The following is a 15399-nucleotide window of genomic DNA, read 5'->3' as shown; positions in this document are numbered from 1 at the left end:
AAAATCAGACCAGGAATTAAACCTCTACAGTGTTCACAAGTTGATGACTGGATGAATGACAACTGACAAAAGGCCATACCGTAAGCTCACTTGACTAGGTGAGGTAATAAATGATATCTTTCAACAATATTATAGATAAGAGATTAAAGTTTATAACAGCTAAATGAGGGGATTTAGTACAAATGTACTACAAATGTCACTTAAAATGTGAATGACTGAATTATTAATTGAGTTGTCCTTTAAAATGTACGTATTTCCAGACTTATTAATAAGCAGCATCTTGCTACAGACCTGTTGTAGAATTTTTTTTTACACTAATCTATTTAAGATGATAACAGAACGGGCTTGTCTTTATAAGTAGCATGTTGAGTCAACTGAACTACCCTCATATTGTTGTTGATATTATTTATTTTTGCTTAAGCATATCATTTGTTGCCCTTTTTATGCCAATCATTATGATTCATATTTCCAATTTACCTTCAGATGTTACCCCTGCAGGTTCGGGGATGTATATGAATTCAGTGTAGTAATGTTTTACATGTATTTAAGCTTACTATGCGGTGTTTTCATTATCAGTCCTGGTTAGTCCTTTACTGAATAATTGTTGATGTAGGGTTTAATGCCATTTTTCAGCACAAGATAGGCTATACATGGCGGCCAGTATAAATGGTGGAGGAAGAACCTGGGGAAACCCAGAAAAGAACCACAGACCCACGAGAAGCTACTGGAAAGCTTTCTTACATACCCACATTGGCCAAACCCAAGATTCGAGTCCATGCAGACAAAGGTGAGATAGCAGTGATTTGTAACAGGGAGCGCTTTAGACCACTTGGCCACTTGGGGCCCCCTGAATAATTTTACCAGATGTCTGCACATAAACCTAAATTTAGATGATAATACAACTTTACCTGAAGTGCTTGTGCCATGTCCACATTTCTTCACACCTTCTGTCTTTAAACTTCACTCAACAATGTAGTCATCACACTAATCGATTGATTGTATTTTAATGGCGCACCAGCACTGTTAGGCTATTTAGCACTATACAAAAGGTTATATGTACAATCGTTTAAAAAATTATAAAAAGTTTCATATCGACCAGCAATATCAAAACCATTTAGTTGAAATTAATATGATAAGATAGTAGCGATAACAAATAAAGCTTCCCAATCGATGGGGGATGTAAATGGTGTGTGTTAATGAAGACATGAAAAGGTATTGAGAAAAAAAGTGACTGAATATACATTACATAAAAATGCTCTAGGTATTGGCATAAAAGTTATAGCTTAGAATAAATGTTTACTTCTTCCAGGAATTTCACAATAGAAGTGATGTTTATTGTATCAAAAAGTTCCTTCATGTCATGTACATTGTAATGCTGATCACATGTAGGCTGCATATCACACGTGAAAATATTATGCAAATTGACAAAATGCAGCCTTTTGATTGGTCCGAATGTTTCTGAATAAGACTTGGAGTTGAGTCAAGTTGTTATGATTTAGAAACCTGACCATGCCCATCACGATACATGATTATAACAAAAATAATAAAAATAATAATAATAGTTGTCTTAGAGTGGGAGGTAAGAGTGCCAAAAAACATAGAGTAGGGGCATAATGTTGTTGCTTTACATAAGCTAGCAAGATAAAGTGACCTGGTATTGGACCTTACCTGCCTGAAATTAAAAAACAGAATACTTACCTTCTCAGACATAACAATCAAAACTTAATTAATTTTTTTCATTCAATATAAGTTGTCATATAATCCAACATTCGAGTTCTTATGAATTATTTACTTCATGATGCATTAGTACTTAAGTCACATGATCACCAAATCTCATGGCTTACCATATATCCTTACTTAAAAGTCGAGTTCAGCTGTAAACTGCACAGACCTAGATCTGCCATTGGATAATGCATTATGCTATGGCAGATTAGGGTCTTTGTTGTTTGCATTTGGACTTGACTTTAAAGTATACATGATACATATTTCAGTGCAGTCAAATATGACTGATTACACACAGATATCACACATGTAGACAATTGACAGCTGTACCATTCACAAAAATTGCATGTCCTTTTACTTGATTATAAAACAAGTCCTACTGCAAACTGCACAGACCCAGATCTGCTACTGCATAATGGACCAGCAGATCATGATCTGTGCAGTTTGTTGTGAGTAATCAGAATTACCAAGACAGATACTATTCTGCATGTGCACTATGCTTTAGCAGATCAGGATCTTTGTTGTTTGCAGTTTGACTGGATTTATAAGTACATACAGTACTATGATGGTAAACAAGATCATTTAATCACAAAATTTATATTTCTAGCATTAAAAATAAATTACTGTATATTTAAAGTGCAGTAATGTATTTTTTTAATGGCTCATATTTGTCATTATTTGTTGTAAAAATGGTGAGAATATTTGTACACAATTTATTGATCTTTTCACAACTGGCAGTGATAGTGAGTGAGCTTCCCACCTTAATAATGTTAGAGAAGTTAAAGCTAATTTAAAATATATACTTGAAATGCAATGGTGAATTGTTTTTGAAGAAAGAATAACTTCATTTATTCATTTGCCATGGATTACGTTCCCCAACGGCAAACTTCATGAACTGCTCTGGTGGCCTAGTGGTTAGAGCGTCCGCCTCGGATGCAGGAGGTCGTGGGTTCAATTCCAGGCCAAGTCATACCAAAGACTTACAAAAATGGTACTAACAGCTGCCTCGTTTGGCTCTCAGCATTAAGAGTTTAGTGTTAGGACTGGTCGGCCTGGTGTCAGGATAATGTGACTGGGTGGGACATCACGCTACATGTCTGTGGCATGATGCCCCAGTGCTAGACATCACTAATAAACTAATTACTACATTGAGTGACAGATCAGATACAATAAATTCTTACCTGTTAAAAGTAAAGACAACTTGAAGGCACTGACTCACAAAAAATGCAGGAGCTCATGAGAAGTCATTTTCTTCCATTATATGATTCTTTTCAGCTGCTGACTGTTAAAACCATCAAATTTTAAATTTTAAATTTGATAGAATTCTGTTCCAGTTTGTTAATATTAGTCTTCACAAGCCATTAGACAAAACTTCTTATCCACAAATTGCTTGAAAAAATACTCTTGGTCTACTTCATTTAAGAAAAATGTATTCTATATATTACTTTATGTACCCCTAGCCTACTTGCCACAATATTCAATGTCAGTATCTGAAAATGAAAGATTTTCAAGATGACCACCATTTTCATTTCAGACCAACTGCCCAGTTATTCCAAAAGTACAATATCCAAAGAAAAGTACAATGTACTATTGAGAGAGTGACATATATAAGGTGAAGTTTTTTCCATATAAAACATGCACAATGGAGAGAATGGTGGCATACCGCTATGCTACTTTAATGTAATGTGGCTGATATTTCTTTGGATATTGTACTTTTGGAAACTGTTCATGATCTAAGCACACTGCTAACTAAAATGACTGCTACCTTGTGCTCCAAAAATCAGCCTGAATTTGTCTAAAGTACACCATCCTTAGCAGCTACTAAAATAGGGAAAATGAATTTTGCCAGACTAGACAATACCAGCTTCTGAAAGTGCAATGAATGAATTACCAAACATATAAAACGTATAAAAAAGTTATCAGCTATTTTTTATACAATTTACCTCTAACGTTCAGAAGTGAAAATGACCAAGTGGAGCTAGCACTTTTTTGAAAGGTGCACATCTGGAGTAAGGCCAAGCTGTATACTCTATAACCCATATTACACCCATCAATCATACACCAAAATAAAGGGAATAAAGGTTCTTTGAACTATACCTAAGATATACCAGGTCTTTTTTAAATAGCCAGTATAACCAGTGAAGAAAGCCGGAGAAATTCTTTTTCTTTAAAATTCTAACCCTATGCAAAATACGAAACTGTAGAGTGTCACCATACAGCAATATACATTTCAGTTAGAAAGCCCAAGTGTGTGTTACAATCTGCTCGGAACGAATAGCAATAACATTATTTTCATGATGGCCCCCATTTTCATTTCAGACCAACTGCATACAGCAATATACATTTCAGTTAAAAAGCCCAAGTCTGTGTGACGATATGTTCAAAAGGAATAGCAATAACATGATTTTCAAGATTGTTGCCAACATTATTTTTTTTGGTCAGATCGGTACCATTTTCATTTAGAATCAGCTAGATTTTTTTCCTCAAAAGTATTTCAATGAAAAGCTCCTTTCAGTATAAAAACATCTAATGGAGGACAGACAATAAGAAGCGTTTTAAGATGGACATTATTGTGGCCATGTTGGAGTTTAATCAGCACCATTTTCATTGAGACCTAACTGCATAATGCAAGATGTTTTATAATATAAAACAAGTAAATATGACCAGCCATACAGGAATAGTAATAACAAGGCTTTCAAGATAGCCACTGTGGTAGTAATGTTTGATGTTAACATGTTATATGAAATTAACAATAAATAGTTAATATTTATTACAAGAAACTGTTTCATCAGTTCCAATTTAGAAAATTGCATTGTAAATAATGAAAAGATACTGGGCCCACACCTATGATGTAGTGTATAGGCTATTATTATAAAGAAAAGTTATATGTAGCACGAGTGTCCGTGCTTGGGTTATTCATGGGTAATTAGTGATCTGTGTCACCATCATATATAACTCCTTTTCTTTGGAGGAGGTGAAATTGTTCGTGACATACTTGTGTTGTCCTTAATATTGATTGTAAAATTACCCCATGTATAAAAGACCCTCCAAATACGGACCCTGGCAGATAACCATGTGCTAAACTTTCAAGTTCACGGATTCTTTGAAAATGTATTTTTCTGTCTTGGAAATATGGCAAGTGCTACCGTGAAATTTGCTTATGGATTAATGTGTTGACGGATAAATTATTCCTTCTGGCTGGTACGTGCATTTTTTGTCATTGAATATTATAGGTATATTTATTATTCAACTGGAGCAAAATGTAGATGCTTAACAATATTAGATTAAAACCTGTTTGACATAACACATTTTCTGGCTTTTACAAAATTTTCTGTAGTTAAGAGAGTTTACGGGTTATGAAATGTAAAGGTATATAGTCTATGTACATGGATCAGTGTTTTCTGTCATAGTTTATTTCCATAGTTTATTTCACACAGCATTGAGAATTTTATCCTATCTGTAGCAGTCATTTTTCAGGTCAGCATCATTAAATGTAGCTAACAGTATATAATTTGTTTCACATGAAGTATTTTAAACTAGTTACATAGCTTTAGCTACATTCAGTGACACGGACCTAAAAATGTATCGAGTTAGGCCTGCATGTAGGATAAAATTGACCATGCTGTGTGGAATGAACTAGCATAATACCAAAAAGCTTGACATCATATGCCCGTCTTTATCTCTCTAGAAATGTTTTTGTATGGTGTGTTCTCAAAGATGGATTTACCTTAAGTTACTATGTTTTTGTTATATATTTGTTGTTGTTGTTGTTGATTTAAGAACAACTATGTCAGGCACAGCAGAAGACAACAAGGGTTTCTTTTTTTTAAAAGTAGTTCTGATTGCGTGGACACCTTGACTGAGACAACTGGTCTGAGATGACTAGACTGAGATAAGAAAAGTAAGGTTAGCATAACAGATATATTTCTCTGTCGCATGGGTGAGATAAGTGCATATCATTCATCTCTATAGCATATCACCCTGCTCTACTGCATATTATTCAGCACCATGGCATATCGTTCAGCTCTGGCATATCGTTTAGCTCTACGGCATATCATTCAGCTGTATGGTATATCATTGAGCTCTACGGCATATTTGCCCAGCTCTAGAGCATATCATCCAGCTCTACTGTAGATCATCCAGATCTATGGCATATTCACCCAGCTCTATTGCATATCATCCAGTTCTATAGCATATCACCCAGCTCTACTGTAGATCATCCAGCTCTATGGCATATCACCCAGCTCTGGCATATTCACCCAGTTCTACAGCACATCACCCAGCTCTACTGTAGATCATCCAGCTCTATAGCATATCACCCAGTTTTATGGTATATTCACCCAGCTCTATGGCATATCATCCAGCTCTATGGCATATCACCCTGCTGTATGGCATATTCACCCAGCTCTATAGCATATCACCCAGCTTTATAGCATATTCACCCAGCTCTATGGCATATCATCAAGCTCTATGGCATATTCACCCAGCTCTACTGTAGATCATTCAGATCTATGGCATATTCACCCAGCTTTATGGCATATTCACCCAGCTCTATAGCATATCACCCAGCTTTATGGCATATTCACCCATCTCTATTGCATATCATTCAGATATATGGCATATTCATCCATCTCTATGGCATATCATTCAGATCTATGGCATATTCACCCATCTCTATGGCATATCATTCAGATCTATGGCATATTCACCCAGCTCTACTGCAGATCATTCAGCTCAGTAGCGTACACCAAGCTAAGCTGAGCTAGAAGATGTTCATGTGCCAAGAAACTGCAGTCAAAAGAAATAAATTCTGGTGCTTCATGTTGAGCAAATCGGTTTCTATTCAAGGAGTTTCATACATTTCATATAAAATGCTCTCTCTCATATCGATTCTATTTATTGAATTACAATCTGCAAATAAAACGCAAGTTTACTTATTTGACTCGAATCATGTGGGGTCTTCTATCAATGTTATGTTAATCCTTTCTGAAACACCTTATAAGTAAAAATTGTGATTGATATTTTGCTGGTGTTGACTGATATTTTGATGGTGTAAATTCCAATTAGGGACACTTTGCTGACAACTAGTCCTCAAAATAATGGTCTCTATCCCTTAATCCTGATCACATTCATACCTATAAATATATACAGTATATTGGATAACGGAATTTTTGCCAAAGTTAACTTTCTAATATTGAAAAACTGAATAGCTTTAATTCTGCAATTTTTCAGTAATTTATTTTTAAAATTCCAATCCCTAATTATTTTTAGTTTTAGTGACAAGTAAATGGGTAAGAAAAATGAAATGTTACATAAATATCTTTTGCAACAAGTGATTCAAAATGCATCTCATGTTACTGTTTTGTCATTAGTTTCCAGTCCCTTCATACTCTTTATTGATGTATCTTCTCATCATGCGACTCATATAATGTGGACTATTTTACTGGAATGAGGATGACATCCAGAAATGGAGTGACGGGGAAAATGACTATATGACAGTGTTTGGTAATATTTGAGAAATATTTATTCAAGAAATGATGTGTGATAAATAATAAATAATGCTGCTGATAAATAAATGTACATTTTCCTTTCAATCCATATTTTACTTGTACCAACAAACAAAACTGCTACCATTTGAAAAGTTTTACAATAATTACTTCCCATGTTGTTTTGTTGATTGACCAATATGATGAAGGTTTAAATGAAAAAGGGGATCAAGAGTAAATTGTTCCTAAAATGAAACAAATGGATAACATGAAAGCTTAAGCTTTAAATAAAAAAGGTTACAGAATACAGAATGCTGCCTCATACAAATAGAAAACCATAGAAATTAATATAATTACTTGCAATGTAAGACTTTTAATGTATGCTAACTATCCAGCATACAAGTTTTCTCTATTCAATTCAAAATAACAAAATCCGTAATCTGCAATGTACAGTAAATAAAAGCCTTTGAAAGACCATAATACTTTAGTGAATGAGGCACGTGTTATTGCAATGATTGTATTTGAGACTTGCAACAAAGCGTGTCAGTCAACATTATTTACAGTGAAAGGATTAGAACATTTATACATTGGGTTTTAATGCCCATACCAGTACATGCTATACATGCTATCATAATTCAGTGCATCACATTTCAATGGCTGAATTTGTATCATTGTTCATAAATTAAACTTGCTTAACATCATTCATTTGTAAGACCAACAGAAAAAATATATAGCTTTGATACTTCAGTATTTTCCAGAGCTAATAATGAGCTTGATGTATTCTCCAGTTTTATACAGTAATGAGCTTGATGTATTCTCCAATTTTATACAGTAATGAGCTTGATGTATTCTCCAGTTTTATACAGTAATGAGCTTGATGTATTCTCCAGTTTTATACAGTAATGAGTTTGATGTATTCTCCAGTTTTATACAGTAAGGAGCTTGATGTATTCTCCAGTTTTATACAGTAATGAGCTTGATAATGTTATCAAGTTTTACACAACTAGTAATGAGTTTTTTTACCCAGTTTAACACAGCACAGCTAACAGTGAGTTTAATATAGTACTCATTTTAACACAACTAGTAATGATTTAGATTTATTACTCAAATTTCTTGTTTCTATACCAATGTATGCCATGCAAGAATATGAAGACATAGTATTACCCTTGTCCTTCCATCTGTGCAGCCAACACACCTTTGTAAAGTTTTACATTTAGTCAATACTACATTTTTTTCTGTGGTATCTCGCGGTGAGCAGTGTATGTACAGAATGGTGATTGACTACATATACTTTGTAAAATTTTATCTTCGAGAGGAAATCCAATCCATACACTGATATTTTATAACACTTTCTTCAGCCCAATAAATCTATTTATGAAGAACAATAACCCCAAAATGTACAGTAGACCAGCTCAAGCCAAGGGAAACAACTGAAACTATCAGGTCTTTTAAATCTATTAAATGAGTGAATTTGACTGTAGCACCTGTCATTTAAATGGATTACACATCTGATTTCGAATATCACCTGTTTTTTAAACATATTACATAACTGAATTAGTATCACCTGTCATTTAAGTGCATTACATTTTTTAATCTGACTGTATCATCTGTCTTTTAAATGTAAAATATATTAGTATGAGAGGAAATGAAAAAACTTATGTCAGGAATATGTTCCACTTGTGTGTAAGGAAAATAAACACTGATATTAATTCAGTGTGACCAATTAAAGTGATCTACGACAGGGTTCCTGCAGACTTAAAAACAAATGTGATGACTTTTTCCAAACCTTTTCCATTTCACAAAACATAAGGCCATCAATATCTTGAACTGACAGTCATAATTGTGTTGTGTTCAAAACAATTTTTAACCAGTGCTCAGTGTTCTATGCAATTATCAGTTATCAATTTGTTGAACTCCACTGCCAGAAATTCCAGGACTTTTCCAAAACTTTTAAGGTTTTGAGAAACTCCATGACTTTTTAAGGCCCTTGTAATTTATGTTTTAAATTCCAAAACTTTTCCAGGGTTTCAGGACCCACAGGAACCCTGACTAGAGCATGAACAGTCAGTCACTGTCATGACAGCAGTAACAGGAAAATCCCCACACCTCCTCAACAATGGCACAACTAACATTTGAAAAAACAAGAACAAATTTAAAAAAAAAAAAAACAAGAACAAAAAATCTCTTCCTTTTGTAACCAAACAATGAACTGAATATACTGGAGTTTACAATAATTTCTTTGAAAGTTATTAAGTTAATACAAGTTCTAGTATGTAGTATACGTGTTCTGTGTGCCTAGTAATGCATTATATCACTTTGGAATTTGACCCAAAAAAAATAAACGCAAAAAGAGACACGCATATATGAATATTCTAAATCTTGAAACATTTTGTCATTTTCAGGAAAGTCCAACTTGCAACCTACTGCATGAGTACTTGCCTCTATCTGATCCATCTGGCCAGTCCAAACCTCTATACAGTCCATGGAACTTTTCAAGTCTGAAGACTTTAACATTTCCAGTCTTCTTCAAACCAAACATTCAAATGAACTTTCTTTATAATTTAAACCAATTCTTTTATTTCCTATGTATGTTATAACTCGTCTTTAAAAATGAGCGATGAAATAACAGCTTTTACAGAATTAAACATGCTTGTAAAGTATTTAAAATCTGATTCATCTACTTCTTCTTCAGCAAGCTTTTGATACTCATCTTGCAGCTGAATCAAGATTGCCTTGGCTTTCTGAAAGCTGGAACTACACGGAGATCCCAGTGTTCTCATTGCCTGCAGAACTTTTTCACGACTGTCATGTTCTGGCATATGCAGTAGAGGGAGCATTAAGTCACAAAATCCCTTCTCTTGTAAAGCTGCTTTTAAATGCACTCTGGAAAATTTATGAAAAATATGTCAATAATGAACTTGTGTAAATATGCAGGAAGAGAAAGTAAACTCTGCTTACAACAGTATCAGTTACATAATTTATTACACTGATAATGATGCTTGGATGATTATCAAATTGCATGCTTTTAATGCTTAAGGATACTGTAGCCATGGTAACTCATTTGGTAGACCCACTAATCTGTAATCCAAGAGTCGCTGGTTTTATGTCTGCCCAGATCAGCCAAAGTTTGATGCCTGGGCTTGTCATTGGGAAAGGCCAAATCATTATAAAGCCAATATTGTCAAAAGTGCCATTTGAACCAGAAAAAGAAAAAAGAAAAAAAAACCAGCTATCAACCATATCAATGTATGTGTATGATGTCCTTTAACTTCACCTACACCATTAGAGCTGGACACATAAAACATCAATCAATTCTAGCTCTAATTGTGTAGATATTGCCAACACTTTATGAATTTTTATCATGCTTATTGGATGGGGGCAATTTTACATACTTTTCTAGTACCTTCTGAATTGTACATTTGGCATATCTTACAATTAATGCTCAATGACCTAAGTGTCAGCAAATATCAAACTGGGATGCCTGGGTGATGCCCTGGAGTATTTCGATATGCTCAAAACTTAGCCCCTTTGTTGTAACAAACTATTAGGAACTTAGCCTCCCTACCCCTGGTCATAACTTTGAAACTATTAATCCCCACCAAATAACTATACATACACTTACTGAAAAGATATTGATACATGCAAGTAACATTTACCATGGGGTCCTTCCCTAACTCTCAGGGATTTGGCCTATGGGTCATAAAATGGAAACTTATTGAAATCCCCACCCAATGATCATATATACACTTAACAGGCATGAAAATACAAATTTATGAATGCAAATGACAGACTTTGGGGTCCATCCTTACTTTCAGGGTCTCACCCTTTGGGTTATAACCTGGAAACTATTGAGATTTAATTACCTCTTCGTGCTTCTTAATTATGGTTTTAAAATGCATCCAATTACCGCAAGCCCATAAAATGAATGCAAAGGGTCTGGATCTTAATAATAATAATAATAATAATAAGGACTTTGTATAGCGCCTAATCTTTATAAGCTCTAAGTGCTTTACAACACTGCACAACACCTATAACATAACAAACATATATAATGATATTATTACAAAAAGCAAACACCATGAAACTAGAAGACACAAAAAACACGCTGAAAATATTTAAGGTAGAAAATGTTATTAGGTCTTTAAGTTTGTTTTTGCAGTTAAAATAAGTGAGTTCTGAGAGCACTCTTGAATGTGATCAATGTGTCTTTGTGTCTAAGTTCAGTGGGCAACTCATTCCATGTTGCTGGGCCCTGGTATGCAAAAGAACGTTGTCCATATGACTTCGTTTTCATAGTGGGAATAAGGAGTATATAATTGTCAGAATAGGAGCGTAAGTATCTTGCTGGTGTGTACACATGGATGAGGTCAGATAGGTATGTTGGACTGGAGTCCATCAGTGAAATGTAGCACAGAGAACAAATTTTGTGTTTGGTTCTGGATCGAATGGATAGCTAGTGTAGGGTACAGAGCAGTGGGGAGGTGTGCTCTGATCATGGTATTCTAAGTACGATCTGAGCAGCTGTGTTTTGAACTTTTTGAACTTTCTGGAGTAGATATTGAGATGAACCAGACAAAATTGAGTTACAATAGTCCAGTCTTGAAAGTACTAATAAACACACAAGTGTTTTAGTGGCATCAACTGAAAGTTATTTGCGAATGGAGCTGATGCGTCTCAGTTCAAGATATGCAGCCTTGCAATGTGAGAGTACTGTCCAGAGTAACACCTAGGTTTCGTACTGACTGTGTGAATTTAATGTTGATGCTGCTGATATTTATTGTTTGAGGTAAAGGATGTGAATGAGAAAGTCTCATTACATCTCCTCCATGATTTCACATCAGAAATGCGCCTCTTTACACCTTGGATGGTAGCATCAACTTCGGTTGGGAGGCTAGATTTGTATATTTGGGTGTCATCAGTGTACAATTGGGGAGACACTGGATGATGATCTATGACACTTGAGAGCAGCTGAGTGTATAGAATGAAGAGAACAGATCCAAGAACACCCCCCTGTCAAACACCACAACATAGATTAACTGGACTGGGGTGTATTTCATTTGCAGACACAATTTGTGTCCTGTTGACCAAGTAGGACTTGAACCACAGTAAGGCTGTATCATGAATGCCAAATACATGTTGGAGATGGTGAAGTAATATATCATGGTCTATTGCATCAAATGCTGCTGACAAATCAAGGAGGGTGAGGACTGTAATCTTTCCTCTATCCAAAGCAGAGAGAATTTCATTAACTACCTTTAGAAGAGTAGTTTCAGTACTGTGGCAAGGGCGATATGCAGACCGTACATTGCTAAAAAGACTGTTTGAATTCAGACGAGATACAAGCTGGGATAGAACAACCTTTTCTAAGATTTTTTACATGAATGGGCAATTAGAAACTGGGCAGTAGTTCTTTAAATTGTTATGGTCGAGTGTTGGTTTCTTCAGCAGAGGCTTTACAATGGCAGTTTTGAAAAATGATGAGAATTCCCCAGATGAGAGAGTGGTATTAATAACATCAATTAGTGAAGGCAATAATGGCTCTAAGCACTCAAGCAGTTGTGTCTCATTTTGGATTTCTCTTAGATATCACTGTGTGTGTGTGTGTGTGTGTTGCTGAAGGTATGATAAATCAGTAACTAAGCATATCAAGTTTTTGAAAATTCAGTCAAATTAATTCTGCATGTAAGCAGCATTAAAACTTTTGCAATGACTCACTTTTGCATAAAGTATTGTGTGTGAAACTAATTTAACATTTTGATAAGCAAGTTGAGAAAATTTCAAATCTTGTGTTTTAAAGAGGAAAGTTCCTAAAAAAGAGATTGTCAATCATTAACAAAAATTTGTTTAATATTTCTATAAAGTCCAAACCAAAATTTTACCCATTAACTTGTAGTAATATAAACTGAAATTCATAAAATTGATCGGACTTTTATTTTCAACTCTCCCATTTTGGTTAATTTTGCATTATTATCATCCATTACATGTGATGAAATGTCCTTGATATCAGACCAAGATTATTATGAAAGCTAATCTAATTTTTTTGTTGAATTTAAATTCTGGGTTTGCAGTTAAGAGAATTAAAGTTGATCATCACTGGATGTTTTCTGCTAGTGTTACCATGTACATCACTTTAAAATCTTTTACACAAAATCGTAAAACTGTTGCCTAAAGCAGCTTAGTGGTTTAAGTATGCCAGACACGTGACTGAAAAGGTACAGGTTTAAATCCAACCATCAGATCAGCTACTGTGATGTGTCCTTGAGCTAGGCACTTTACTCCAATAAATAATATGCTTGTGCTGCCATGGCATATGACAACAAACCAATGACACCAATTTTATCAAAAAAGCTCAGGTGATATTTGTCTCCCACTATCTGGAGCACACCAAATCCATCACCACAGGTAATGAGATATATATTTATGTCTCACTATCTGTTAACCATAGGTGAGACATGACCAATGACATTGGCATGATGACAAATAACAGACTAACTTTTTGCATTTAAATTTTTGGATAGATTTTGCTATGGAAACAAGATAAAAATAAATTTTGCAAGGGAAACAAGATGGAAATAAATTTTGCTAGTGAAACAAGAAGGTAATAAAGTTAGATCTCTTCCTCGGATCTGATGATCAAATTTCCATCTAAGTTTCATATTTTAAAGTACTGCAGACTTGATTAAGTGCTGATTCTTACTTACTCTTCATACTGGCGAAGTTTTTCTTTCTGTTTGGGGTCATTTAGATTTGCTATCACTTTAAAAGACTCCTGCAAAAAAAAACATTTCAGTTGAAATGACAAAGAGAAACAGTATTAATTAAACAGCATTAATTTTTCATTTATTAATTTCTTGATTATTTCACATCTTTTCAAATATCCTGTGTTCTTCTGTCATGATTCCTATCTCAGTTTTACAAAACAGTGATACTAGTTTTGCATCATGCACAAACACTCACACACTTGAGTGAAATATCTGAGAACAGAGGTCTCACTAGGATTTTAAAACTAGGAGTCCAGGACTCCCATTTTGGTAAAAATAGGAGTCCCACCATCAAAAGTTGCAGTCCCTTCTTTCCCACAGAATCAACACAGGCATGAGTGATCTATTTTTAGATGGAGAGGTTTACATAATGTAATATAGCTTCATTACAACAGTCCATTAACAGGATCGCAAATTTATGGTTTATTTATTTGTATATGTACCTGTAGTAATTTTAGGCAAATAAATAGTATCTGATCTGCTGTGTTTTCCCTTAGACCTTAAAGCGCATCTCGCGAATTCCACAACACAGCATTGTCCCATACATTTCTGACCTACATAATTTGTATTTTAAAGTTAAATCTTTAATAAAATAATACCTAGGCTTTGGTTTCAATGATTTGTATATCTTTTCTGAATATATTTGCCTGATGATTTAAGAAAACAGAAAATCTAATAAACTGGTGCATCCCAGACTTAGCAAAGTCTGCCATTATTTCCTGTTAGGTCTACTGGTTCACTTACAGTTTCAAACTAATTTTATGATGAAATAGTGTGTAAGAGGCAGTTAATATATATCCAGATCACCGATTCTGATCTTAAAACACAAGTCTGTATGTTTTATCATCAAAGGATAGCATGCAGGAAATTGATAGTTGCTACCTTATTCGGAAAAGGGTTAATGGTCAATCAGCTATCAAAACATAATGCTTGTGAATGGGCAAGAGTTTGTTTGTCAAAGTAACTGATATAAAAACTAGGCCTAGCTAATGATGCCTTGATGAATACATTTCGCTACAATACTAACTAACCGGGCTGAGGCGAGGGGCATTAAAAAAAAATATGGTATGGTCAGTCAATGTACCTCTTAAATAATCACAGGGCAAAGTCGTTTTCACTTTCCTAACAGAAGAAGGCGAAGTTTACATTTTTAGGCAACTTGTCACCCACTTACGAATGGCATTTTGTCTAAGTCTCAACATGTCTTGATTCTGAGGTCACATGCACTGCTTATTCCGCTACATTTGGAAATGAACACAATAACAAAAGCTAAAGTTGTTTATTTGATGTACTTTTATAAATGACCACATGTACATCTCTGGGTCTTTCTGCCTCTGAATTCAATCACTGTAAATATCTACATTTTCCTACGCGGCCACCAGTCAAAGCCTTTGAACCTGCCACCCAGCTATTGCATCATGTACTTTTTT

At 34.7% G+C, this 15399-nt stretch overlaps 1 protein-coding gene across 1 annotated transcript in view; it reads right to left on the bottom strand.

Annotated features, from left to right (window-relative positions):
- Positions 1-7223: 7223 nt before the first annotated feature.
- The window catches only part of LOC149795050 (nucleotide exchange factor SIL1-like), a 43241-nt gene continuing 35065 nt past the window's right edge, over positions 7224-15399 (bottom strand). The window contains exons 9-10 of the mRNA XM_089964729.1: positions 13910-13977; positions 7224-10091 (exon numbers count right to left, since the gene is read on the bottom strand). Of these exons, the coding sequence (XP_089820855.1) occupies positions 9800-10091; positions 13910-13977 (360 nt within the window). The 3' untranslated portion in view covers positions 7224-9799. The remainder of the gene's footprint in view (positions 10092-13909; positions 13978-15399) is intronic.

Source organism: Sinohyriopsis cumingii, chromosome 7, assembly GCF_028554795.1.
Source record: "Sinohyriopsis cumingii isolate HCF-2022 chromosome 7, ASM2855479v2, whole genome shotgun sequence".
NCBI classification, from domain to species: Eukaryota; Metazoa; Mollusca; class Bivalvia; order Unionida; family Unionidae; genus Sinohyriopsis; species Sinohyriopsis cumingii.
This window is presented reverse-complemented; position numbering and strand designations above follow the sequence as displayed.